We start from the raw sequence: 26,507 nt of genomic DNA, 5'->3' as shown, positions 1-26,507 counted from the left end.
AAATCCCACAGTAACCCAAATCCCACCACCCCAGCGCCCCAAATCCCGCAGTACCCCAACTGCTGCACCATCCACAGCACCCCAAATCCCACAGTGCCCTCAATCCCATCACCCACAGCACCCCAAATCCTGCACCATCCGTTGCACCCCAAATCCCAGAGTGCCCTAATCCCAATGAATTCCAGCACCTCAAATCCCGCAGCAGCCCTGTCCCCATGATGACGCAGCACCCCAAATCCGGCATCTCCCATAGCACCCCAAATCCCACAGCACCCCCAACCTCTGCAGCATCCACAGCACCCCTGTCCCCGTAATCCCTCTGCAGCCAAACCCCCCAGGATCCACAACAGGCTCAGCACCCCCATTCCATGATCCCAATGAGCCCCCAATCCCCCAGCATCTGCAGCACCCCAAATCCTGCAGCACCCCCATCCCATCCCCAGGATCCCACTGCACCCCAAATCCCCCAGCACCCCCAAATCTTCATTACCCCCAGCACCCCAAATCCCCGGCACCCCATTCACCCCCAGTCCCCCCACGCCCCTCAGCACCCCCATCCCAACCCCGAATAGGATGACTCAAGCCAGCCGGGGATCTTTTTCATAGAAAAACGCAGATTTTAGCAAAAGAGCACCTTTACCCCTCCCAGCCCCCCAAACCCACCCCAAGAGGGGGCTCAGATCGGGGGGTCCCCCTTGTCCCCCGGGGTGATGCCGGCGGTCACTTGGTCGCGCCGCCAGAGCCCCTCGACCAGCGCGTCCAGGACAGGGGCGACCCGGGCCAGCCCCGCCCGGGCCCCGCCGGCCCCCGGGGCTCCCCCCGCCCGCAGCACCCGCAGCCCCCACGTCCCCTCGAAGGCCCTCACGTCCCCCTCCGTCACGGCCGCGTGTGGGGCCAGGTCGAATCTGGGGTGGGGAGGGGACACGGGGTCAAGGGAAACAGCAACACCCTGAAAAATCCCCCAAAAACCACCTAAGATTCAACGGGAGTTGTAAACCCATCGGTGTAATGAGGTGTGAGTGTTCTCTGCCTGCCCAGGGATTGAGGGGTTTGAAATCTGGGGGTGCAAACCTGGTTGTGCGGGGACACGGGGTCAAGGGAGACACCAACACCCCGAAAAATCCCCCCAGAAAGCACCTAAAAAGAAATGGGAATCGTGAATCCATTGGTGTAATGAAGTGTTGCACGTTCTCAGCCCGCTCAGATAACAAGCGCTGAGAAATCTGGGGGTGCAAAGCTGCTTGGGGGTCAAGGGAGACCCAAAAACTCCCCCCCAAACCCCCTGAAAATAAGCGGGAGTTGTGACCCAAAAAAAAACCCCAAAACCCCCTAAAAAGTCAATGGGAGTTGAGGACCCGTCGATGTAATGAGTGCTGAACATTCTCAGCCGAACGAGGCATTGAGTGGTTTGAAATCTGGGGGTGCAAACCTGCTTGGGGGGTGGGGGGCACAGGGTCAAGGGAGGCACAAACACCCCAAAAATCTCCTCTAGGGTGACAAAACCCCCTAAAGCAGGAGCTGTGAACCCATCGGTGTAGCGAGTCGTGCACGTTCTCAGCCCGCTGAGATACCAAGCGCTGAGAAATCTGGGGGTGCGAACCCACTTGGGGGGGGGAGAGGACACAGGGGCAGGGAACACCTAAAGAAAAGCCCCAAAACCCTGACAAAATCATCAGGAGTCGGGGGATCCATCGGTGTAACGAAGTGTGCCCGTTCTCAGCCCCGGTGATGCCAAGCGCTGAGAACCCCGGGGGCGCAATCCCGCTCCGTGGGGTACCGTGACCCCCCCAGGGAGACACCCCAAAAGGATACTTGGTGCCCACGACCACCCTGACGAGGCCGCGGTCCCCGGGGCCCAGCACGCGGCCCATGAGCGCCGGCAGCTCCTCGAAGGACGCGCGGTCCGTGAAGGAGAACAGGAACAGGGCGGCATCCGCCTCCTCCTTGCAGGCCTGGGGACGGGGACACCCCCTCACCGCGGGGTCCTGGATGTGTCCCCCACCCCAAAGCGTGTCCCCCTCTCACGGGCAGCAGATGCTCGAATTTCCTGAGCGCTCCGTCGCCGCAGTCCCAGAGGTGCAGCTGGAACAGGACGGGGCGGCCGCTGGCGCGGGGCTTGGCCGGCCAGAACAGCGTGGTGGCCTCGATCCCTGCGGGGACAGGCGGCACCGTCACCCCCGGGGACCCCGCGTCCCCCCCAGGGGGTACCCAGGGCCTCCCCTGGTGGGGGGGGGGGGGCGGGGAATCCCCCCAGGACGTACCCAGGGTCTCGGGTGGGGCGGGGGGCGTGGGGAATCTCCCCAGGGTCTCGTGGTGGGCGGGGGACGTGGGGGATCCCCCCCAGGACGTACCCAGGGTCTCGTGGTGGGCGGGGGGCGCGGGGGATCCCCCCCAGGGTCTGGTGGTGGGCGGGGGGCGCGGGGAATCTCCCCAGGACGTACCCAGGGTCTCGTGGTGGGCGGGGGGCGCGGGGGTCCCCCCCAGCCAGGCCACCAGCGCCGTCTTGCCCACGCCGCTCCGTCCCGCCAGGAAGAGTTTGTAGGTGACCGTGGGCACGGCCAGGGCGGGCGGCAGCGCCGGGCGCTCCAGCAGACCTGGGCAGGGGGCTCAGGGTGACTCTGGGGGGCTGGCAGCCCGTGCTGGGGGGCGCGGGGGGCACTCACCGAACGCTCTCCGCTGGTTCTTGTGGAGGATGGAGTCCAGGTAGGGGCGGCCGGCGGGGGACAGGAGCCAGCCCGGCTCCAGCTCCCGGTTCTGCTCTGCCATGGCCCCCAGACCTGGGGGACGGGAAGAGCCCCCCCTTCCCCCATGGGGCCACTGCACCCCGCAGCTGTGGGGTCCCCTTCTGACCCCACCCCTGCATGGGGTCCCTAAACATCCCCCTGAGGCCCAGCATCCTCCCATGGGGTCCCCAGAACCACCGATGGGGTCCCTGACTGACCCCCTTCCATGGGGTCCGTGCCCTCCCCATGGAGTCCCTGCATCCTCCCATGGGATCCCTGACTCGCCTCTGGCGTCCCAAAGCCCTCTCTGGGGTCCCTGTGGCCCTCTGTGGGGTCCCACCACCCTCCCATGGGTTTCCTGACGCCACCATGGGGGTCTCTGTGCCCCCTGCGACCCCTGCACCCCATCACAAGGTCCCTGACCCCCCCAGCAGGATCCTGCCGCCCACCCCCAGGGCCCCTGCACCCCCTACCGGGTCCCACCACCTTCCCATGGGTCCCCTGCCCCTCTCGGATCCCTGTGCCCCACTTCGGGGTCCCTGGCCCCCCTCAGCGTCCCACCGTCCTCACAGGGGGTCCCTGACAGCCCCACACGGAGTCCCTGCACTCCTTCATGGGGTCCCTGACACCTCCACGGGCTCTGTGCCCACCCAGGTGACTCCGTGGCCCCACAACATTTAAGAGGGGAAGAATTCGGCCCCGTGTCCCCCTCCCCGGACCCCCTGCCCCCCCAATGCCTCCCATGTGTTGCCCCCCACACCGATTTTCCCGCGCGGCCCCTTTAAGACGCGGCCCCGCCGCTCACCTGAGGCCGCTTCCGCCTCGCCGTGACGTCACGAGGAGGGGCGGGGCAAAACGGAAGCCACGCCCCCAACAACTGCGCGTGCGCGGATGGCCCGGGGGGCGCGCAGCGCGACCCCGACCCGGCGGGTTTTGGGGGGTCCCGAGCTCCAGCCCCCCCGGCTCGGGGCCCCCATCCCAAATTACTGGCACTCGAATGGTTTGGGGTCCCTCATCACCAGCACTGGCGGGATGTGAGGTCCCCATCTGCCAGTTTTCCCGGGCTTTGGAGCCCTCATCCCTAATTACTGACACTGGGATGCTTTGGGGTCCAGCATCTCCCCCACACTGACAGGACAGGGACTCGCAATTTCCAGCCCCAGCAGGCTCGAGGGTCCCCATCTCCAACAGGCTGTGGGATCCCCAGTTCCCAGCACTGGCACGATTTGGGGTCCTCATCACCTATTTCCAGCCCCAGCTGGCTTTGGGGTCCCTATCCCCAGTTTTCAGCCCCAAAAGGTTTTGGGGTTTCCAGTTCCCACTGCTGAGAGGCATTGGCATCCCCAGTTACCATCCCAGTTACCATCTCCAGCAGTCTTTGGGATCCCCGTTCCCAATTTCCATCCCTAACAAGGTTTGGCGTCCACAGTTCCCAGTGCTGACAGGCTTTGGGGTCCCCATCCCTAATTCCCAACGCCGGCAGGACCTGGGCTCCCCATCCCCAGTTCCCAGCCCTGGCAGGCTTTGGGGTTCCAATCCCCAATTTCCATCCCAAAGAGGGTTTGGGATCCCTGAATTCCCAGCTCCAACAGGATTTAAGCTCCTCAGTTTCCAACCCCAACAAGCTTTGGGGTCCCCATCCCCAATTTCTGGCTCCAGGAGGCTTTAGAGTCCCAAATTCCCTGTGTCCCCCTTCCCCCCTCCACGGCTCCAACATCCCCTGGCACAAATATTTCCCTTTTCTTACCCAAAAAGACCCCAAACCCCCCCTTTCACCCCCAAACCTGTGGGAAGCGCAGCAGGAAATTCCCCTCCACGTCATTCCCACCCCGCCCCTCCCCAAATGCACCAACCATCCGCTTCTTTTCCTTTTTATTTGTTAAACCACTAAAAATTCGTCGGGATGGGGGGGAGGGACCCCCATGAACCCCCCCCAAATGTACACAAGATTTTAAGTTTCACCGGAATCGCTTCCCACTCCTGCGCTCGGCCCGGGAATGCCGGCGGGGGACACCTGAGTGGCGGGGGGGACACCTCGCTCACAGCACCAGCGGCTCCCGCGGGGTTCGGGGGGCAGGGATCGGAATGTAGGGTGAATCTCTCGTTAACGGCACAGAACATGCGTTTATCGGCCGCTCGCTGGGACCCCGGGAGCGGGGGAGGATGTAAACGTCGGGAGAACACCCCTGGGGGATGCTCCGGAGGGAGAAGGACATCAAGGCGCCATCCATCCCCGGTCTGGACTCATTTTTTGGGGATGGATGACAAAAAACATGCAAAGGGGACGTGGGAATCGATGCCGAAGCCTCGACCGCCTTCCCCGCGGCCACGCTTGGAGAAGGAATATTCCACAGCTCACTCAAGGTGCTCCTGAGGTTTGGGTTTGGGTTTTTTTTGGGGGAAAAAAATTGCGTTTTGCTTTCCCTTAGGACAAATCGAACCGTTTTGGGATGAATGGCAGAGGTGGGATTCGACGAGGGATTTATTTACAGAGGTGGAAACGCCGCGGGTGAAGCAAACCCCTCCCCATCCCCACGCGGCTGGGATGGGATTTAAGGCTCCGACCGGCAAAAAGCTCAGTGGGAATGGAGGACAAAAAAAAATCGGGAAGAAGGGACCACGTCATGGCGCTGCCGGCGTGGGGAGGGTTCCCTGTTTTTAGGGTGCTGGAGGTTGTTGACCAAAACCTGGCAGAATCCGCCCCGTTTTCCCCCCCTTTGGAGGGGACAGGGAAGGAGGGGGGTTGTCCCAGAAGGAGGCACAGGTTCAATCCCTTCGGATTTGGATTTAATCTTTGCGGAAGGAGGCACGTGCAAAGATGAGGCGAAGTCACTGCATCGAGGCTGCCCTCAGATTCACCAGTATCCATCCTTTTCCCTGGAAAACCCACCCTGTTCCCAGGCTCCGAGGGGCTGGTTCGGCCTTGAACAGGTTTGGGCCACCGAGTGGAATGAAACCTTTAAGTCTAGAAGGGAATTGGCAGCCAATTCTCTCAGTTTTAGGGGAATAACGGGATTCTCAGGGTACTTTTGCTGGTCAGCTGGGATCGGGGCTGATCCTGAAGCCTGATCCAGCAGGGCAGGGAGAGGAGGGATGCTAACAATCAAGATTTTTGGCATTATGACACAAAAAAAAAGTCCTTTCCTCCTCCTTTTGGTCCTGCCTGGAGGACAGGGATGAGAGCGGCAGGTGAGAGGCAAAATAAAAAGGCATCGTGTTTGTGTCGAGCAAAGGCTGGCAGCGCCGGGAGATTCCCAGTGGGATATTGCTGCTGTTTTCCTGATGGAGTCGAGCATGGAATTAATCAAGCTAACAGCCTCCTGCCCGCTGGAATTTGGGCTATTCCTATAAAACCACTTCTACTCACAACCCACGAGGAGTTTTGGAGAGACCAAGACTTGCAAACGCTCGGGAAATAAACCCACAAGGATCATCCTGGCTGGCAGAATTCCCTGGCCGCTCACCCCAAATCCTCGGGTCCTTCCCCGCCTGTAAACACGACTCGCTCGACTGGGGTCTTACTGGGAACTGTCGGGGCAGCGCTGGAGGGTTTGCTTGGACTTTTATTGGTTTCCTGCTCCCTAATTCACAGTTTGAATGCCTGCGTGTCGGGAAGAGGGCTCGGGAAGGAGGAAGAGCCGCGAGACGGAGGGGACGGGTGGCAGCGGCGGGCGGGGGCCGCATTATCTCTTTGCTCGCACAAAGTACAAGGCATTTGTTTTGGGGTAATATTTGACGTTTTGTTTCTTGTCCATGAGGCCACCGAATATGATCAGCTCCCCTCGGCCTTGCACCACCGTGTGTAAACTGGTCTCGGGCGGCCCCACCACGGAGCTGCTGTTGAACACTTTCCACTTGACTCGTCCCTGCTCCTTGGTGTCCTTAATGTCCAGCACGTACATCTGCATGGGCTTGCAGTTCATGCTCTGGTACAGCGGCTTGCCCACGTTCAGCGACTGCGGCGGGTGGTGCCCGAGGCGCCGGGCGATGGGGGGCAGGGAGTGCCCCTCGCCCTGGGCAGCGCCCGGCCGTGCCGAGCCTGGCTCGGCGCCCGGGGACCCCGGGGACGACGCCAGGGGAGGGCTCAGCGCGGCCGAGGCCGAGGCGGCCTTGGAGGAGAGGGCTTTGACGGCCTCGAGGCTGCGGCGCAGTGCGCCGGGGGACACGGCCCCGGGCAGGGCGGCGGCGGCGGCGTGGGGCGGGGTGTGGATGCCGTTGGTGTGCTCCGGGGGGTTCCGTGTGCCCGCTGTCCTGCCCTCCGCGCCGTCCAGCTGGCACAGGAGGGACGTGGGCTTCTGCTCCCAGCTCAGCTCGACGGAGGCCAGGCGCAGATCCCTCTGCTCCGGCAGCGAGCCCCGGCGCGGCGCCAGGGCCAGCCCCACCTTGAGGTCGAATCCCTCGGCGGCCGAGGGGGTGCTGGGGGACAGGACCTGGACGGGGCTGTCCAGGGAGGCCCCGCCGGCTGGCGCCGCTCCGGGGGACACGGTGCCGCCATTGAGCACCGGGGAGCTGTCCCCTCTGGCCGGGGACAGGCTGCCCTCCCGGGAGCCCGACGGCGTCTGCCTGCGGGGCCGCAGCGTGCCCCAGCGGCCGTTGACGCAGGGAGCCTCGTCCGTGTTCCTGACGGGAGACTGGGAGCGGTATTCCCGCGTCTCGGGCACCAGGGCGGGCGGCGTGGCGCTGATGGGAGAGGGGCGCGAGTTCAGGCTGGGGCTCAGCGGGGCTCTCCCACTGGGAGCTTGGCTGAAGACCACGACGCACTGTCCCACCTGTGGAGAGAGCAGGGAACAGACGCCAGGATGACCCTTTGTGCTGGGGAGAAGCGCTGATGGAGCGTTTTGGGCAGGGAATAAAGATGGAGGGGTGTCTGTGAGGGAGCGGGGACCTCGCGGTGTCCGTACCCTGCACGCGGGATGGCACCACAGCTCCGGGGCTCCGTGGTCCTCGTTCTCCACCTTGAGCGGCTGCCACGTCCAGGGGTTGGCCTGCATGTGCAACAGCCAGGCGTCTTTGAACAGCTGGGAAGGGAAGGGTGACAGATTCAGGAGTCTGGTCTGGGGTTCAGGAGCCCAGGCTGAGGTTTAGGAGCCCAGTTTGCTGCTGGGCTCATCTCATCAGGGCGATGGTGGGAGCGGTGCTTTGCTGCTGCAGACAGAGGATGCTGAGCCAGGTCAGGAGCTGATGGCCCATGAGTGACCACACCCCACTGTGGCCACGGATAAATCCCTTCATTTCCATCTGGTGTCCCAGGGCAAAGTCAGGGCTCATCCTGATGAGCCTCAGTGAACCCAGAGAGCTGCTCAGAGAGCGCCTGGGGTGATTTTTATTAATTAAAGCAGCTCCAGCAACAGCTAAACAGCTTCTCTGGGAAACCTACCGGGTGGGCGCCCAGATTTGAGGAATAAAATGCCACCAACGTGCAGAGTCCCCCCATCCCAAATCCAGCCCCCAGGTGACAGGGAGATGTCGGTGTCCCTGCTCCCCCAGGGTACTCACTGCATTGGGACCCCCGCAGCCTCCGAGGATTAAAATGGTCTCGTTGTCTATCACGATCTGGAGGGGACAAAGGAGAGTTTCAGCCCGGGAAGGATTTTTGGCCAGGCCTCCAAGGGCAGAGAGGGGCAGGTTCTCAGCTGCACGGGCGCTGCTGGGCTCCGTGTGCCCCGGGACGAGGAGTGGAGCTGGGATGGAGCCGGTTTTGCCGGGCCCGGGGCAGAGCGGGATGCAGGGCTCATCCCACTCCTTGTCCCAAACCAGTTCCTCTCACCGGGGAGAGCAATTGCCCTCCCCAAAGCACCAGGGACCCCACGCCCCTCTGCAGGGAGGGGGGAGGGGGAGGGTTTGCTTGGGAGGGCAGGTGCTGGCAGCAGCGTCTGATCAGTGCTGCTGGTGGGCGAGAGATTCCCCGCGGGCTCCTTTCCCAGGGCATGGAAAGGCACGTTCTGGCACGGCCCATCCGAGCCCTGCTGGGTGCCCTGCTGGGACCAGCCACGCTCTGGGAATCACTGACCATCCTCCCAGATGGGGACACCTGCATCAGGCCAAGTGACAGCCACGAGCTCCCTGCCCTGGGCAGGCGCCGCCAGAGCCGTGCGTGGAGTGGGAGCAATCCCGAGTCCCTCGATCCCGGGATTGGGAGAGCGGAGCCATCAGCAGGGCCCGGAGCCAAACCAGGCTGTGCTGCCTCTCCATTGATCTGAGACGCCACGGGGGATGAGTGGGGTAAAACAGCAATTTGTTCATTAGAGCTCTGAGTCACTGGGGAGATAGGGAGTGTGCCCACAGCGAGAGGGAAGAGGGCCCGGCGGGAAGGGCTCTGCAGGTAGCTCGGGAAGGAACCTGTGCAGAGCTGCCTGCAGCTGCAGCGAGGCCGTGCCTGGTTTCTCTCTGGCTGAGCTCACCTGGGACTGGCCCCCACGCGGGTGAGGGCTGGGCCCGGAGATGCTGGGCTTGGACCAAGCCCACTGCTCCAGATCCAGCACCCAGACGTCGTTGCTCCTGCAGGGATGAGACAACACGGGCTGAGGATACAACCAGGGACGTGGAACTCGGGCTCAGGGCTGTTTTATGGCAGAATTGGGATTTTTGCAGGCTGGAACCTTGGGATTTGCTGCAAGCGGCGAAGGGTGTGCTAAGGCAGCGGGCAGACCCCAGTATCTTGCAGAAAATTCCTCATGGGTGACCCCAGGACCATCCCAACCCCCTCCTGGCTCACAGGGGCACTTGCCAGACACCCTCACCCCAAACTTACATCTGCCGAGATCCAAGGGAGCCCCCAAAAACGATCATTTTGTCCTCGATGACACAGGAGGAGTGTCCTGCCATGGGAGGGGGGCCGTGGGTGGTCATGATGCAGTTCCACCTGGGAAAAGAGGCAGGAAGACATTCCCCAATGAAGGAAAACACTGGATGAAAGGCCAAACAAAAAACCCCAGTGGCCTGCAAAGTCCTCAAGAACACATCACAGGGGAAAACCACAGGGAAAACCTCCAAATATCCAAATAGCAATGAAACTAATTAGAAATCCCAATGTGCTAAACATTTTTAAGGCATGACCAAGTCCCATGGCCAAGTTGGGAACATCTCCCCTTCCAATTAAGTTTGCCTCGAATTCTTTCCAGGAGGTTTAATTACAGAGTTGTAACGACACTGCCCAGAGTGCACTGGATAATTGATACTTGGGAGGATGAAAAGTTCTCAGTGCAGGAGGAGCCGGAACCTTCTCTTTGATACAGCATTCTCCTTCTCACACACAAGATCAGTGAGAAAGCCGGGTCTAAAATCAGCCAAATGGTGTTTAAAGGGGAAAGGAAAATTCCTGCCAGCTCCGTGGACACTGCTGGATGCTCCAGGCCCGGAGCTGTAAAGGCAGAGGTTGAAATGATGGAGAAATCTGATTTATCACATCTCCCTGAGGGAGCTGAGTTTTGGATCACCACTAAAAACAAGACCTCCAGCACTTCAGGCTTCTCTCAGAAACACCTCAGTGCTCCCAGCCAAAGCGATTAGGCATTTAGAACACCCAGGTTTCCCACCTGGATGGGGATGCTCAGGCAGTCTGGAATATTTAGGTACAAGTCCAGAGCGTTACGGAAGCAACCAGCACCCACGAGGTGCTTGGCAGCACCCTGTCCTCAGCCCGGCTGCGCTTGCGTGCCTTTTTTTGTTTCAGAAAGAGCGTTAGAGACACACCTGGGAAACCAGGACCACGCACAGCTTCCCAGGCATTCCTCCAGCTGCATTCCAGAGCCATTTTTCCAGGATCAAAGCCTGCTCTTACCAGTTTTTGGAGGGGGAGTAGGTGTGGATCTCATCGAAGAACCTCTCGGGCTGGTGCAGGGGGTAAGGGCTCGGCCGGGTCCACCCCCCAAAAAGCACCAGCAAGTCCTTGTAGACCACCAGAGTGGCCCCAGCCTTGGGAGAGGGGTAGGAACCTGGCAGGGAGGGAGGAAAAGTTAAGAAAACCACATTTGAACACAAGCCCCCAACTGCGCATCGTCTCTTCCCAAAGTGTCACAACGCAGAGACTCCACCTTTCCAAAAAAAAATGAAAACAACGGGAAAAAAAAAAAAGAAAAAAAAATTAGAGCAAAATTCGAGCTGGGAGCCTGGGAAGAAAACTCCTGCCAATTTGTGTCATGGTAATTAGTAGGAGCCTGAAAGCACATCTCAAACACAGCACAACATCTGTCACTCACTGGCAGGAAATTGCCGGTTTTCCAGCGTATCACTCCAAATTACTGCTTCAGCACTGAATAAAAGCAATAATTACCTCCAAATACCTCGGAACGTCTCTCCCCAAGGAAGGAGGGAGAAGGGAGACAATCCCAAGGCACCCGGAGCGGCTCGTGGAAGATGTATTGGGTGCTCACACTGAACCCTGGGTTTGAGGAGGAAGCCCTGAGCGCTCTGGGTGTGAATGAAGTCATTCCTCGAGTCTGCAGGATGCAGAGCTGCTCTAAAAATCATGGAAAACCTTTTTGTGTGGCTTGTTTGAGCTTCAAAAGGCTCTGCAGGGGCCAGGGGGCTCCTGAGCAGGACCTGCACAAGGACAATGCGACCTCCTGGGCTCGGTGCCATTGGGATTTGCTGTGCTCCGACTATTCTGTGTATCCCAAGGGTTTTCCTGAGCTCACCTCTCAACCTCCAGCTGCTCCTGTGGCCCCTGGACACCACATCCCAGAGCAGCTGTGGCTGCTCCATCCCTGGCAGTGTCCAAGGCCAGGCTGGACGGGGCTTGGAGCACCCAGGGATAGTGGGAGGTGTCCCTGCCCACGGAAGGAGGTTGGAATGAGATGAGCTTTAAGGTCTTTTAAGATCCTCCCAGCCCAAACCATTCTGGGATTCTGGGATTCCTGTGGAGGATGTCCCTGTCCGTGGAAGGAGGTTGGAATGAGATGAGCTCTAAGGTCCTCCCAGCCCAAACCATTCTGAGATTTTATGGTTCTTAACCAGCTCGGAGCAGGAGCAGCCCCAACGCCAGAAACCCTTGGCAGGAGCAACCATCAGAGGATTCGATCCCTGTGAATTTATGCTGGGAAATCGGCCACGATCCACTGCAAAATTCCAATCCCTGCCTGTCCCAGGAGCCAGAGGTGCTGTGTCACCACCCTGCTGATGTGCGAGGTGTTGAGCTGCTTCCCAGGAACAGCTAAAGCCTCTCCAGCCCGGCTGACTCCGAGCATCCTCCTTCCCACAACGGTCACCAGCGCCCGGCACATTCCTCCACCTCGGCAGTCACTCTTTCCAAACAATCCTGAAATCTCCATCCCAGCCCCACGGCTCCGTGCCCGGCTCTGGGAACGGGGCAGCTCACGGGCACGGCTCACACGTGCCCACAGCGGCACCGTCACCTCTCCGAAACAGCCGATGCTCCGAGCCGGCCTCTGTCCCCTCCCCTGTCCCAGCAGGACTCGGAGACACATTTTTAGCAGGGAATGACACCCAGAACAGACTATTTTTAAAAGAAACCAGAGCAGCTATTTTCAGACGTTGCAGCTGAGGGAAGCAATTGCATCGCGATGGGCTCCAGGTGCTGGGAGGGAAGAGCCCAGCAAAAAGCAGCCCCTGGCCTGATGCAGAGATGGCCATGGTGTCCCTGAGCCCTTCCCCAGAGACAGAGCGTTCTGCTGCCCTCAGCCACATGGAGGTGAGGGAAAAATGGGAATACAGCTCTGCAGGAAGCACTTAATGCAGGGTCACGTGTGGCCAGAGCTGCACCAAGGTCTCTGTGAGGACGAGATGCCGGCGAGGGTCACATTTGGTTACTCCTTGTTCCTGAATTCCAGTTTTCCTGGCTCGTTCCATGTGTGCAATTCATTAACCCACACCAGCAAGTTTCCAGCCTAAATAATTCCCTGGCAGTGCAGAAAGTTTTTCTCCTGAGCCTGGCATCACAACGAAACATTTATACCCGAGCTGGTGAATCCCAGCCGGGTGATCCCGCCAGGGATGCCACAAGGTGCTGGGGTTAAATTGGGCTATTTTTAAACAAAAAGGGGTAGCTAGAGTTGTTCCAGGATGGAAAAACGTTGGCACCTTGCTCAGGAAGGTCTGGGATGGAGCAGTGAGGAAAGGCACCCTCCCACTGCTGTAACCTGAAGGTCAACCCTGGCCTCAGCCACGGAGACAATTCCCAAGTGAGTCAGAGCCGTGCAAACAGCCCAGGGCAGAGGCCAGCCCCGGTTTTTCAGGAAGCTTTGCCTGTTATTGGACATTGTACGGATGTAAATGAGCCGGGTTTCACTCTGCAGTGCAGGACAACTCTGCATTTTACAAGTCAAAGAAGTGCTGGCCTCTCAAAGCCCCTTCCTGCCGCAAAACTGGGATACCTGTGGATGAGATGCACCACAAGCATCTCCAGGATCTGGTGCTGGAGCAGGAACACGTGGAAATCTGGAGAATTAATGCTGTTTATCCCTTTAAAGCAGGGGAGAGCTGCTGGGTGCTGCGGTCCTCGGGAAGGGCAGGAACATCCCGAGGGAGCCGCCGGAATGGGGAAGGCACCGGCAGCTTTGTGACTTCAGGACTCAGGCATGCGGAGGAGCCCGGGACAGAGGGACATCAAAGGGATGCGCTGGGGCCCTGCGAGGAGGACCTGCTCAAAGTCCGAGCCCTCTGGAGGATGTGGGAGGTGGGAGCGGCCCTTCAAAGGCTCCCAGGAACACACGGGATCCTCTCTGGGATCGCACATGGGTCGGGCTGAGGAGCCATCAGAACCTCGTTAATTAACTGCACTGGTTCCCACTGGTCCCAGTGGGCACCCGGCTGCGTTTCCGAGCTCCCTGCCCCACTAACACCATCCAGCCCAGCATCCAGGTTATCCTTTCTCAGGGATAAAGGCTCCAGCGGGCCGAGGGTGTAGCACAATTAACTCCTCCTGAGCACAGCAGGCCCCATCCCTGCACAGCTGACGCTGTTCTTTCGGCCGGCATGAGGAGCTGGGCTGAGCTATTTTCTTCCCAGCTGATGGATTTTCCTGGCTTGCAAAGCCGAAAAACCAACCAACCAAAGATCTCCGGCTTCCACGGATGTTTGGAAAAGAGATGCCAGCCTCTGATCGCTCCCGACACGAGCTCTGGGTGCTTTATCTGGGGCGGATCTGCCCTTATAAGCAGTTTTTAAAGCCCAGTTATCCAGCCCTGTAAAGCCACCGGAGCCGCACGCGCGGAGATTAACGGGAACAAAGGAAAAAGCCTGGCTGGAAGGGCATGTGGGACACGGAGTGCCAGACCCGCCTTTTACTCTGGGAGGTGCAGCCCCGAGAGACTCCAAAAAAAGCTGGAGTGGGGAACAGAGATGGTCCCCCTGTGGTTACCTGGTGGGATTGCCCCGTGGAAGGATCGGTTCAGGTCGATGGGGCTTGGCGGAATATTCTGCAGGAGGGGCCGGAGCGGGGCCAAGGGTTGGGACTGACCTGGGGGGAAGGGAAGCCACGGGAAGAGTTGTGTCAAGGGGATAAATACTGAGGAGTTTTAATTCTGGAGATGGATGAGATGAGAGCTGTGACCACGAGCTGTTTTTGCTGGGTCTGGTGCATTCCTCAGGGAGCCGATGGCCACCATCGTGGCCGATCGGATTTCCACGGAACACCCGGATAACCAAGGCCAAGTGTCCAATTTCAAAGCTGAGAAATTAAAGGGAGCTGCTCCAGCACCCCATGGATTTCAAGGTGCGAAGGAATTCAAGCTCCCAGGTTCAAAAGCCACCTGCAATCTGCACTCCAAAGGTATAGGAAAACATCCCTGGGAAGGGCTCGGGGCTGTCCTTTCACAGGAATCCTGGAATGGTTTGGGTTGGAAGGACCCTAAAGCTCACCCCATTCCACCTCCTGCCCTGGGCAGGGACACCTTCCACTGTCCCAGGCTGCTCCAAGCCCTGTCCAGCCTGGCCTTGGACACTTCTTTCCAAGGCAGGATGGTGCCTGTTTTGCACACTGAGTTGTTCCAAATCAGATCCAGCCCTGCCCACTAGGAGATTTGTGTTTCCATGCTCAGGCAGCAGCAGAGCTGCATCCAGGGGCTGGTTTTTAGTCCAGCTTTTAGTCTGGACCTGGATTTTCAAATTCCAGTTTCCAATCCACAACCCTCATCCACCCCGGCACCATCATCCACGCCAGCTGAGGGATCCCTGACTACATCCCACCTCACAGAGCTCCATCCCAAACTTGTGTGACAGCGTGAAATCCCCAGATCTTTCCCCTTCAACCGGAAGCAAAACCGCAGAAGGAAAAAAATAACAAATCCCTCTGCTTCCCAGGCCAGCCGGGATTTTTCCATGGCAGTCAGCAGACTCATCCGAATCCCCGCCAGGTTTCCCAAAGGGAAGAGGACAGGCTGGCGAGCAGCAGTCCGGAGGCCAGAGGAGGACGAGCATCCCAGCGATCCCAGCACTAACACTGGGTTTGGGAGACGCCAAAGGAGAACTCCCATGGGAAGAGCAGATGTCCCCTCGGCCTGCTGCACACCGAAGTCAAACCCAACACTGAGGACTCTGCTCAGCTGCCTCGGATCCAGCATATGACGTTCACCTGTTTTTATTCCCAAAACGTCTAAAACAGAGCACTGGGATTACGAACATGTTCTAGATCAGTTCTGACCGGGCCTGCCTAAACCTTAGAGCCTTTCAAAGCCACAGAAGTATCATCTTCCCTTACCAAAACCACAGGCAATTTAGTGTTCCCTTCCAGAAAAACCCCAAATTCCATGCTGGGAAGCAGACAGGAATTCAGCCTCGCAGGAGTTTTAAGGAAAAACTGAACAAGATCCGATTTGTCTCCTCTGCAGGCACAAATAACCTCCTGGGAGGGCGGGGGGGGGGAATATCCCGAGTTTATTTTGGGGGGCACGTCAGCAACCCCCCGACGGTGACACGCAGACAGAATTCCCACTGCGCTCCCAGTGTGGGATTTCCACCCTGCAGTGACTGGGGATTGTGGTACAAGCCCGGTCAAACCCCGGTGTGGAAGCGAAGCTTTGGTTTCTCGCAATCTCTGGGCGGTGGAGCAGAACCCCGGGGAGGCTCAGTCACCTCTGTGCTTTTGCAAGGTCCCCGTGGGTATTTTTTTAACCCCGGCGTTTCTGAGGTGCTGCCGCTCCGATAAAGCCGTGGAAAAGGAGAGGCAGTGCCCTCTGAACCCTGCGCAACTGGATTTACTGAGTCACTCTGTGCTAATGCCTGGCAAAAATGTCCTTATGCAGCAATTGAGCAAACAGTCCCAAGATAACCGCGCCAGAACGCTCCGGGCTCGGCCTCTTATCTGCCAACAGCCGCGAACGGGGATCGCTGTGATTCCCGCCGCAATTCCCGCACCTCCACGCTGCAGGAGAGGCTTTATTGGGATACACCCTGTGCCCTCCTCCCCGGCAGCATCGCCCCGAGGTGCCGGGTGCTCCGCGGGGTGAGGTCACGCTTCGCAATCATCCTTTGGGAAAGGCGGATTTGGCCCTGCACCGAGGTGCTGCTCTTGCACAAGCCTCCGTTCCCTCTCTCTGTGGGCGGAATCCCAATGATCCACCTCTCCCTGCTTCCACGCTCGTGTTTCTATTCCCCCTGCAGTGACACTGCCCCACAGACTTCTCCAAATCACACTTCTCCACAGACACCTCCCCAAATCAGTCCCGGCGCAATTAAAGAGCTCAGCGCTCCCAGATAAAGGGATGAGCAGCTCCTGCCGCTTGTCTTCCCTCCAGGAGGCGAGGGAAGGGATGGGAATTGCTGGATCGGGCTCCCCAGCGCCCTGAGGAGCGGGTAATTGCAGGGCAGGGATGAGGTCGGTGTGGGATAGCGGGGATGCGTCCCAGCCCTGCTGAGCTCCGCACTTTTCGCTCCCGGATCGTTTCCCGCAGCGCGAGGCAGGCGGCGGCGGCTGCCCCGACGTCGGAGAATCCCAAAATGAGTGGTGTTCCAGGAAATGGCTGCTGTGTAATTCGGTGAGGTTACAGCTACCACGGGGCTCCAAACCTCAACTATCCTCTAAAGAGCACCCTGCGGGCACAGCCAGAGAATCCTGGAATGGTTTGGGATGGAAGGGACCTGAAAGCTCATCCCATTCCACCCCCTGCCATGGCAGGGACACCTTCCACTGTCCCAGGTTGCTCCAAGCCCTGTCCAGCCTGGCCTTGGACACTTCCAGGGATGCGGAATCCACAACAACTCCTGGATGCAGTCAGAGGGAGGAAGTGCAAAAAGCCTGGGAAGAGCCAGGGCTTCGCTCCTCCCAATGTTTGCTGCAAGGACAGCAGTTATTTACTGAAACCCCAGCATCTTCCCGCTGAAATTCCCAGCGCAGGGAGGGATATTCAGTCCAGCTCTTCGCACTCCCCTCCCTCGCTGTCTCCCCCTTTATTCCCATTTTCAATCCATCGGTTCCTGAACTTCGCTCCCTCCTCGCCAGGGAAGCACTTTTCTCCCTCATTCCAGTAATTCCAGCCCTGAACGCCAAACTCACTGAATATTTCATGTTCAGGAATCCAAATCCACCTTTGGAGTGCAGACAAGCACGAGCCAGTGCTCTGTCATTCCGCGTGCCTGCCCCGTTCTGCGAGAGCTTTACAGCAGATGCTTGGGGAAAAGATTAAAATCGGGCTATGGAGCGCCAGGATTTGGAGAGGCTTGGAAGGTACCTCGTGCTGGGTATGGATTACACTGCCCAGGGAATGCTGCCTGCTCAATCCCGAGTATTACACACGCAATCCTGCTGGATTGAGTCCTCAAGGCAAAGGCTGGGCTGTCTTGGAAGGAGCTCTTGCCGATAGATGTCAGCACAGCCTGCCCGAAACTCCCAGCAGGATCTTTCCAAAGGAAAAGCAGGACCTGTCCTTTCCTTCCCAGCTGACAGTGTAGCCAAGGGATAGCGGGGTCTTATCCCACAAACCCCACAATGGACAGGGAGGTACCTGCCCAGGAGGGAGGGTGCTCTCAGAGACCCAGGAAAATGGAATAATTGGATATGAAACGATCAGGGAGTTTGCGTCCAGGGAAACCATCACCCCTGGGTGCCTCCCACGCCTCGGGACGACGGCACCGGCCCCGGGAAGGAGGGATCAGCTCCCTCTGGGGTGCAACACATTCATGAGATATGAGACACCACCAGTGTCAACAACCCTGTGTGTGGCTCCGGGGTTTTGAGCCTTTTCCTGAAAAGGAAATAAATTGGACATGCTTTGTCTGAGCCACAGTTTGCAAATTCCTCGGCTCCAACCAAACTCGGATGAGCGAGAAATTAAACTGTCCGCAGTGCTGGGAAATCAAACGTCAGGAAAAAGGGGAAAAAAATCCTGACAGAAAAAAAACCCCTCTTGGAAAATGCAGCCTAACTTCTGCCTGGGTTAAAGGGATGACAGAGCTCCACTCTGGGATCATTGAAATGCAAATTGTTCTCCAGGGTGGAGGCGGGAGTACCAGGTACTACTACTACTACTACTACTGGTACCTGCTGGTACTACTAGGAGGGATTTCCACTCAACCCTGGAAGTTTCCAAGGCTAGGTTGGACAGGGCTTGGAGCAACCTGGGATAGTGGAAGGTGTCCCTGCCCGTAGAAGAAGGCGAGTCCCCAAGCCTGTACTGAGGGAAGAGGGAAGCCAGATCACCACTGAAACGCCCACTTCCCTTCGAGCCGCTCTTCTCCCAGCCTCCTCAGCTTTTCCCTCTTTACTCCCTTCCCACATGGCTCCTACCACATCTCGAGGCAGGACAGGAGGGCAGCCGAAGGGTCAGGGATCATTGCCCGGGGGAGTGTCACAGCCGGCCGGCCGCTGCCTCCCTGCCCTGCTGACTGAGGCAGCTGAGCCCCCGCTCCGAGGAGCCCCTTTCCCACCGCAGGGAAGGTTCTTCCCCCACGTTTTGCCCACGGGTAAAAATTCGCTGAACTTCCAAGTCCTGCAGGGAGCAGGGAATAGGAGAGGGGAAGTGCTTTGGCCTGCTGGGGTAAAACCCCTTTGCCAGCCTGAGCCAGCCCCAGGTCCTGGGCACATTCCCACCTCCCTGGGCGGGTAATCCATGGCTTCTCCAAAGCCACTCCTGGCTGCCTCCGGCACCGCATTCCTGGGAGGCAGCGCACCCCGAGGACCAGGCACACCTTACTCTACTTGCTGAACTGACTCTGCCCCCCACCCTCCAGCTCCAGTGGAAAGAAGTGACTCCGTGACTTTGTGACCTTGTCGGATATTGGGAGCCCCTGGAAAAGCTGTGGGAACACAGCACTGATAAGGATAAGCCGCTGCCAGCTGGAGGGAGGGGCAGGATGCAGCCAGGTAGGGTCAGGGGGAGGGAGGAATGTGGGAAGTGAGGCCATTTCAGCTGTGGGATTCAGGAATGGGAGGCACAGGAACGTTTTTCCCCAGCAGTGGCAATCCACACCCGTTTCCCGCCCCACTGACCAGTCCATGTGGCGGGAGTAAAGCCCTTCACCCCACCAGGCTCTCCAGGCAGGTGCCTTTATTTGCAGGGAGCAGATTCCCAGGCAGGAAGTGTCCAGGAGCCACACAGACCCCCGGGAAGAAGAGAGGGATCTTTTGGCTTTTGCTGCCTGGTTCAGTGAAGGCACTTGTGGGATAAATCCCTGCACCCGGCAGATCCACTCAGTTTGCACGTGGGTTTTGTGCCTGTGTGTTCCTGCACTGATCCGTGCCAGGGGCAGGCATGGCAGGGTGGCCATCCATGGAATGTGCTTTGGATCCAGACAACAAAAAGCTTCCCGAGGTTAAACACGGCCAGAAAGGCCACGAGCTGCTGGAGGAGGACAGAGCCTGGCAAATCCAAGGGAGGGGAGGTGTGTGCTGTAAACCTAAACCCATGGATTAATCTCCTGGAGACCATCAGTGCCTTCCCAACCAGGCGGCAGCTGACGCAAAAAAAGAAAAATTAAAAAAAGCTTTCACTCGATTTGGGTTGATTTTTCATCTCTTGCCCTTGAGATATTTCCTATTGAACACCACAAATTCCATTAGAGATGTCTGCAAAACCACCCAGGCAAAGAGAGGAACAAATGAACGGCGGGGGTGCCTCGCTCAGATGGATCCAGGGGCTGGGAACCGCCCTGCTCCCACCTTGGAGCTGCCAATCCACCCTCTGCAAGGGCAGCAATGAAGTCCAAACTCTGCATCCAGGGATATTGCTGGAGGGTTTGTCTGTCAAAGGCTTGGCAGGAGTGGTCACTCACCTCCTCGTAAAGCTGGGAGCCCAAAATGGAGAAATCAATAAATTTATCAAAAATCAATATATTGATACTGGAGAAAGCAATTCCAAGCAACCTGTGCTGGGACAGCCTCTGTCCCAGAGGGTGGCATGGGACAAAGCCCGGAAAGTCCTTGTTCCAGAAGGGCACAAATGAGGGGTGGGTAAGGAAGAAATGAGGGGTGTGATAAGGAGGAAATCGGGTGTGTGATAAGAAAGAAATCAAGTGCAGGATAAGGAAGCTCCAGGCAGGGGACTCACAGGATCAAAGCTGAGCTTCCAACGGGGTCAAGTCACTCCGAGCTGGAGGACGCAAAGAGCCTTTGGATGGTGGAGGGAAAGCCACGGATTTTTTGAGGGTAAAGTGGAATGTTTCAGCTCTGCAGAGGCAGGAACAGGCCCTGCTGCTACCAAACTCAAAGAGCAACAAGCAAAAAACCACCCAGATCAGGAACAGAGCTGGAAAAAGCCTTCCCCTCTTCCAGGCTCACCGCTCACAGCACGAGGGATTTCCATCTATCCCATTAACCTGCTCCACTTTGGAGGCTCAGGCACTCAGTCATAATTAGAGACGTTCTTCCGTGCCAGGAATCAGCTTTTGGCTCCTCTGGGTTCCCGGGAGGCCAACAGCGACCACACGGCCTCAGTGGGCTCAAGGTGATCCCGAGTTTTTAATAAACTGAGGTTTGCTTTCAATCAGGGGGCCGTGGGCGAGGCCAGAGGCACAGGGGGACACCAAGGGAATTCTGCAGCCAGAATTTTGGTCAGGTCAGGATTTTGGGGCGTTTTAATGCCCAAAGCAAGGCTGTGCCCAGGATCCCTGTGAGGGAAGTGACTGCAAGGGGAACAGAGCTGCAGTTTGGGGTCAGGGCAGAGCGTCTCAGTGACTGCTCTTCAGGAAAAAGAATCCCAGAATCCCCGAGGCTGGAAAAGCCCTCCCAGACCATCGAGTGCACCCTGTGCCCGATGCCCACCTTGTCCCCAGCCCAGAGCACTGAGTGCCACCTCCAGGCCTTCCTTGGACATCTCCAGGGATGGGCACTCCAAACCTCCCTGGGCAGCCCCTTCCATGAGGAAATTCCTCCTGGCCTCTACCTTGCCCCTCCCCTGGCCCAGCCTGAGGCCGTTCCCTCTCCTCCTGTCCCTGTTCCCTGGCAGCAGAGCCCGACCCCCCCGGCTGCCCCCTCCTGTCAGGGACTTGTGCAGAGCCACAAGGTCCCCCCTGAGCCTCCTTTGCTCCAGCCTGAGCCCCTTTCCCAGCTCCCTCAGCCTCTCCTGGGGTTCCAGCCCCTTCCCAGCTCCCTTCCCTGCCCTGGACTCGCTCCAGCCGCTCCAGGGCCCTCCCGAGTCGAGGGTCCCAGGACTGGACAGAGCTGATGCAAAACACAACCATGAACTGAACGAGGTGCACAATCTTCAGTCACAGAGGGTTTAAATCCACACATGAGGAGCTTCCCACTATTCCCACACCTCTGTTTACTCCTCAGATTCCCACCGAGCCCTTGCACAGCCCTGCTCCTGTCCCAGTGGGATTCACTCCCTGAGTGCTGGTGCCGCTCTGTGGCCGTGGAGGGCTGGATCCTGTGGGATCCTGTGGGGTCCTGTGGGATCCAGCACCATCTCCCCTCCTTGGGAAGCCCACTCAGTCCTTCCCTGTGACTCCTTCAGCTCCACAGAGATCCCAGCCAAGGAATTCACTCCAGAGCGGGAGCAGCACTGTGAAACTCCACGGACTGTTTGGAGAATTGTTTTGAAAACTCGCCACTCTTTTCTAGAAGGGGCAGATGAAAACAAGGCTGAGCTTTTTAGCTCGGGGCAAGGTTTTTGCACAGCTCTGTCAAGGCCAAACCTCTCTGCTCCACGAGCGACGGGGTGGTTTCTCCACCAGCACCACATCTGACACCAGGAGTCTCTCCCGAGCCTCTCCTGCCTCCTTCGGGCTGTTGCTTTTGTTGACACAACACCATCAAAGGCACTTTCCCCTCAGCTCCCGAAGGGAAACCTGATCCGGCAACTGCAGCAGCGCCCACTCACAGCAGCAGGGGGCTGGGGAGGAGCTGAGCCAAGGGGAGCCCTGGCAGAGGGGTTTCAGTGTGCCGGGCTGAGGCCACCCAGGAGGCTCAGGTACAAACCTCGGGCGGGAGGGCTCTGCTCATGCCCAGGCGGGAGCAGGAGGGAGGAACAGCCACGTCCCGACACCGTGGGGACAGAGAGCAGCAAAGCATCACACCAAGGAGTTTTGCCTCCGAGCCTGATCCCGAAATCTTGAGGAAGATGAGAAGCTTTCCCATCTCCCCAGCGTGACTGCAGGGAGAGAAGGCCCGGAGAGAAGCCCTGGGGAGGTGTCCCTGCCGGGGGAACGGTGGCCCCGGGCAGCAGCACCAGGAGCCTCCTCCCAGCAGCAGGAAAAGCAGAGCCCCGAGGCTCCTGAACTCCTCCGAGATCAGAGAGGGATATCCCGGCCTGGCAGTGGGAAACACACCGGGACACGGGAGGGACGGGGCTCCTTCCAGCCTCCTGCCTGGCCAGGCAGCTGCAGGGCAGCAAAGGGGGGATGACAACACAGACACAAGAGCAGGATGTGCAGATCCTGCAGGACTTCAGCAGGAATTCCTCTCCCTGGTCTTTCCAGCACCACTCCCGACTTCATAAGCACAACAGGCTCAGTTTTAAAGGGAAAAGCTGTTCAGCTCTGTGCCATGAGCCCCTGGGAGAGCAAAGCTCCTGGCCTTTTGTCTCTCTAATTCAAAAAGGCATTTCCTGGTGTGGTTCTGGCTGAGAGAGGCCGGGTGCAGGACTCTGAGGAACTGGAACCAACAAATCCAGGCAGGGACAGAGCCTGCAGAGAGAAGAGCCTGAAAGGGCCTGGGCAGGACAGCCAGACACTGCCTGGGGACGGACACGCTCCCGGCTCTGCCTGGGGATGATCCCTGCAGGGGGACACAGACAGGAGGCTCCGAAGGGGAACGGGGCCTGGGGCTTCTCCCAGAGCCTTCCAGCAGCTTCCCGTGCACCGGGATAGATGGGATCTCACCAGGAGTGTTTCACAGACTGCACAGACACAGGACAAACCTTCCCTGCCAGCAGGGCAGCAGATCCGGGGAGGAATCCCGGCTCAGCCAAGTCCAGGCATCAGGAAAGGCCTCACCACAAACCCCTGCAGCTCCCACTGCACCGAGTCATGGAATCATGGAATGGTTTGAGATGGAAGGGACCTTAAAGCCCATCCAGTGCCACCCCTGCCACGGGCAGGGACACCTTCCCAGGCTGCTCCAAGCCCTGTCCAGCCTGGCCTGGGACACTTCCAACCTGTGCCAGGGCCTCCCCCCCTCACAGGGAACAATTCCTTCCCAAAATCCCATCTGACCCTGCCCTCTGGCATTCCAGGCCCTTGTCCAAAGTCCATCTCCAGCATTCTTGGAGCCCCTCCAGGTACTGAAAGTCCTGGGACTCTCTGTTTCCAATGGGATTTGGTTTCTTTCCTGGCTGTTCAGCCCATTTTTGGGGAGCACCAGGGACTATCACCACTGAAACCAGCGTGCTCCAGCTGGACTCACAGCAGTGAGTGGGGCCTCACCCTGGCCTCCAGCTGGATAAACAGATTCCAGCATAGACCAGCCCCAGCCCTCCACACCGGGGTCCCCTGTGCAGAGATGCGCTCAAATTCCAGCAGCTGCCCAGGTTAACTGAGCAACTGAGGGCAAGGAAAGCACCCACCTTGCAGGGACCACCTCCCCTGGGACAGCACCGCAGTGTCCCACGCATGGTGCTGGAAATTATCCTGCTCCTGCTCCAGCAGGTCCTGAGTGGGAGTGGAAGGGGTGGGAGCAGCTCCACAATGGCCAGGAGAGCTCGAGGGAGAGGAGCTGGGAGGCACCTTCCTAAACCAGAGATCCTGCTGCCTGCCACCCTCCTGTCCAGAGCTGCAAACCCCACCAAAAGCTCTCCACGAGAGCTGCGCACCAACTCTCTCGTGCTGCTCCAGCCTCATCAGTCACACGTCAAAGCCATTGTTTCAGATCTAAGCAAAAAAATACTTTGAGACCTCAAAAATTAGGGTTTTTTGAAGTAATTATCTCCCTCCTCCGTCTCGGAGACGAAAGAAACCCAGGCCAATTATTTCTTTGAAGGTTAAATGTTTACACCCAGGTGAAGCAGCTCGGGCTGGAGGGGAATTATCCAGCTCTGATGTCATCTCATGCCCAGGAGCCAGAAAACCCGGATGAAAACAGGCAGGAACAAACAACAACAGGGTGTTTTCTCCTGGAAAAGCCTCTCAGAAAGGGATGAAGTTGTGTCCAGAACACTGTGCTCCCATTCCCTGCTCCTTAGAGAAGATGCTTAACGAGGGCACACATGGAGTGTGACGGAACCTCTCCGAGCAAGACCTGGCCTTGGGAAAGAGCCAGGGTCTTATTCCAGAGCTCCGGAGTCTGTGGGGTAGGTGTGGGAACTCCTCCACAGCAATTAGCCTGCCCTCACAACGACTGGTAATCAATCAATGTCAACTCTTCGGGTTTTTTTTAAAAAACACCCTCCTGCCTTATTTACATCCCAGGATTTCAAAGCTCTCTGCTTTTGTCCCCTCCAGCCACTCTTCTCTCCTGGTGCCAACCCTCTGGTTCAGGGCACCCAAAGGAAAAGCAGGAGCTGTGTCGGATCCCACCGCGGGGTGACTCATCCCTTCGGAAAACCAGGAACAAGAGCGCTCCCTGTTCCCTGCCTCCAGTTTCAGTTGCGATCCCATCTCGCTCATGACAGCATGCAGGAATATCTCCTCGGGGGATCTTCCCATGGGACCTCACCCCGACACGCATTCCCACAGGACTCGTTCTTCGGGAGCGCTGGGTGTCAGCGGGGCAGCGGAGCCCCGGCGCCGCAGCAGGGCCGGCTCCGAGCCGTGCCCCGCATTCAGCGCGGCGGAAGAGCTCCCTGGGCTGCAGGAATCGCCGGCCTGGGGCGGAGCAGAGGTCTGCAGAGCCCAGTATCCTGTTTATGCTGCTCCTCTCCAGCCCCCAGCACAGGGAGAGCGCTCGGGCAGGGAAGGAGGGACGGCAGGAGCCGGTTTGGAAGGGTGGGGTTCGCCTTCCCCCGGTTAAATCCCCAACGCCTGAATTCCCCCTGCGGGAATCCCTCAGGGAAAGCAGAACACAGGGAAGTGTGGATGGATAGCCAAGCACCAAGTGAGGTGTCAGAAACATCTGGATTTTGGAGGACTTCAAGTGCGAGACAAGAGAATACTTTAAACAATGTCTGAGCAGTCCACGATACTTGGAGCACACGGCAGGGAATTCTGTGCCCAACAAGGAATGCTGAGCTCCTTTTCTCCTCCCTCCTTCTGCCAAAACAGCTGCTTTAACACCGATTTCCCCCCCTGCCCCAAGAGCTTCCCCCAATTCTTCTGCTTTCCTCAAAGTTATTTTAGTGGAATTCAGAAATTAAAAGGAAAAACTCAAACTGTCATGGGTGACATTTCCAGCACAAAAACCACTGTGGGAAATAATTCGTGGTGTTTTCCTGCCTGGCTGAGGGTGCCTGGACAGCAGGAACGAACCTGCTTTCCCACGCTCTCCCACCTGCACGGGCTTGTCTGCTCCACTCCCCAAAATACCTGGAGTGGGAGCCACTGGAATGAGCACAGAAAATCTCAGCTTTGGGACAATGACTCTCACCACGGAATCACGGAATGGGACCTTAAACACCGCCCAGTGTCACCCCTGCCATGGGCAGGGACACCTTCCACTGTCCCAGGCTGCTCCAACCTGGCCTTGGGCACTGCCAGGGATCCAGGGGCAGCCACAGCTGCTCTGGGCACCCTGTGCCAGGGCCTCTCCACCCTCCCAGGGAACAATTCCTTCCCAATATCCCATCCATCCCTGCCCTCTGGCACTGGGAAGCCATTCCCTGTGTCCTGTCCCTCCATGCCTTGGCCCCAGTCCCTCTGCAGCTCTCCTGGAGCCCCTTTAGGCCCTGCAAGGGGCTCAGAGCTCTCCCTGGAGCTTCTCCTCTCCAGGCTGAACAATCATCACATCTTTCTCAGCCTTCCTGGGACTGAACAATTCCAACTCTCTCAGCCTTCTCCAGGCTGAACAATCCCGATTTTCACCGCCTTATCAACGCAGGCTCTGGTGGCTACAGAGAAGTGTCCCTCACCCTGCCTGGCAGGAACCAGCAGGGAGCAGCTGCTCCCGAGAAAACCCACCCAAGGTGGTGCTGAGGACACAGAGACTGCCACAAAGCAGCCACACAACCCGACACAACCCGAACCCCGGTGGGATAACGCTCAAACGCACCCGGGCACACCGAATGGAGGCAGGCAGCCGTGGGCAGGAGCGATGAGGGGTGGGGGCAGCTGCCAGGGCTCACCTGAGGCCAGGGGCCGGATCCACTCCTTGCTGTTGAGGTCCAGTCTCCAGAGGTCATTGAAGGCGGCGTTGCAGCTGCTCTGGGTGCAGCCCCCGAACACATACATGGACTGGTTGGCGTCGTAGTAGCATGCACCTGGAACAGCAACACAGCTCAGTCACTGCTCTGCTTTGGGGGGACACAGCTCTGTCACTGCCCTGCTTTGGGGGGACACAGCTCTGTCACTGCCCTGTGCTTTGGG

The 26,507-nt window shown here is 58.5% G+C and overlaps 2 protein-coding genes across 5 annotated transcripts in view; both read right to left on the bottom strand.

The window, feature by feature from the left end:
• Positions 1 to 594: 594 nt before the first annotated feature.
• On the bottom strand, positions 595 to 3,602 carry CPLANE2 (ciliogenesis and planar polarity effector 2). Of its 4 annotated transcripts, none has more exons than XM_042022139.1 (6): positions 3,529 to 3,602; positions 2,664 to 2,777; positions 2,442 to 2,594; positions 2,026 to 2,150; positions 1,813 to 1,952; positions 595 to 905 (listed from the first exon to the last, which is right to left on the bottom strand). In XM_042022139.1, exons 2-6 carry the CDS (start codon positions 2,764 to 2,766, stop codon positions 677 to 679), a joined length of 750 nt encoding a protein of 249 aa, XP_041878073.1. In that variant the 5' UTR covers positions 2,767 to 2,777; positions 3,529 to 3,602; the 3' UTR covers positions 595 to 676. The 4 variants fall into 4 exon arrangements, with proteins under 4 accessions (XP_041878073.1, XP_041878075.1, XP_041878072.1 ...); XM_042022141.1 differs by having other exon boundaries at positions 2,664 to 2,800; positions 3,529 to 3,570; XM_042022138.1 differs by lacking the exon at positions 3,529 to 3,602 and having other exon boundaries at positions 2,664 to 3,157.
• Positions 3,603 to 6,266: 2,664 nt separating this feature from the next.
• Positions 6,267 to 26,507, bottom strand: part of FBXO42 (F-box protein 42) — a 45,076-nt gene continuing 24,835 nt past the window's right edge. The window contains exons 4-10 of the mRNA XM_042022133.1: positions 26,267 to 26,401; positions 10,504 to 10,657; positions 9,475 to 9,585; positions 9,125 to 9,221; positions 8,220 to 8,276; positions 7,625 to 7,741; positions 6,267 to 7,492 (exon numbers count right to left, since the gene is read on the bottom strand). Of these exons, the coding sequence (XP_041878067.1) occupies positions 6,407 to 7,492; positions 7,625 to 7,741; positions 8,220 to 8,276; positions 9,125 to 9,221; positions 9,475 to 9,585; positions 10,504 to 10,657; positions 26,267 to 26,401 (1,757 nt within the window). The 3' untranslated portion in view covers positions 6,267 to 6,406. The remainder of the gene's footprint in view (positions 7,493 to 7,624; positions 7,742 to 8,219; positions 8,277 to 9,124; positions 9,222 to 9,474; positions 9,586 to 10,503; positions 10,658 to 26,266; positions 26,402 to 26,507) is intronic.

Source organism: Corvus kubaryi, unplaced genomic scaffold, assembly GCF_017639235.1.
Source record: "Corvus kubaryi isolate FWS band 111438036 unplaced genomic scaffold, C.kubaryi_AGA036_p1.0 37189, whole genome shotgun sequence".
Classification (NCBI taxonomy): Eukaryota; Metazoa; Chordata; class Aves; order Passeriformes; family Corvidae; genus Corvus; species Corvus kubaryi.
Note: the sequence above shows the minus strand (reverse complement) of the source record. Positions and strands in the feature narration are given on the sequence as shown.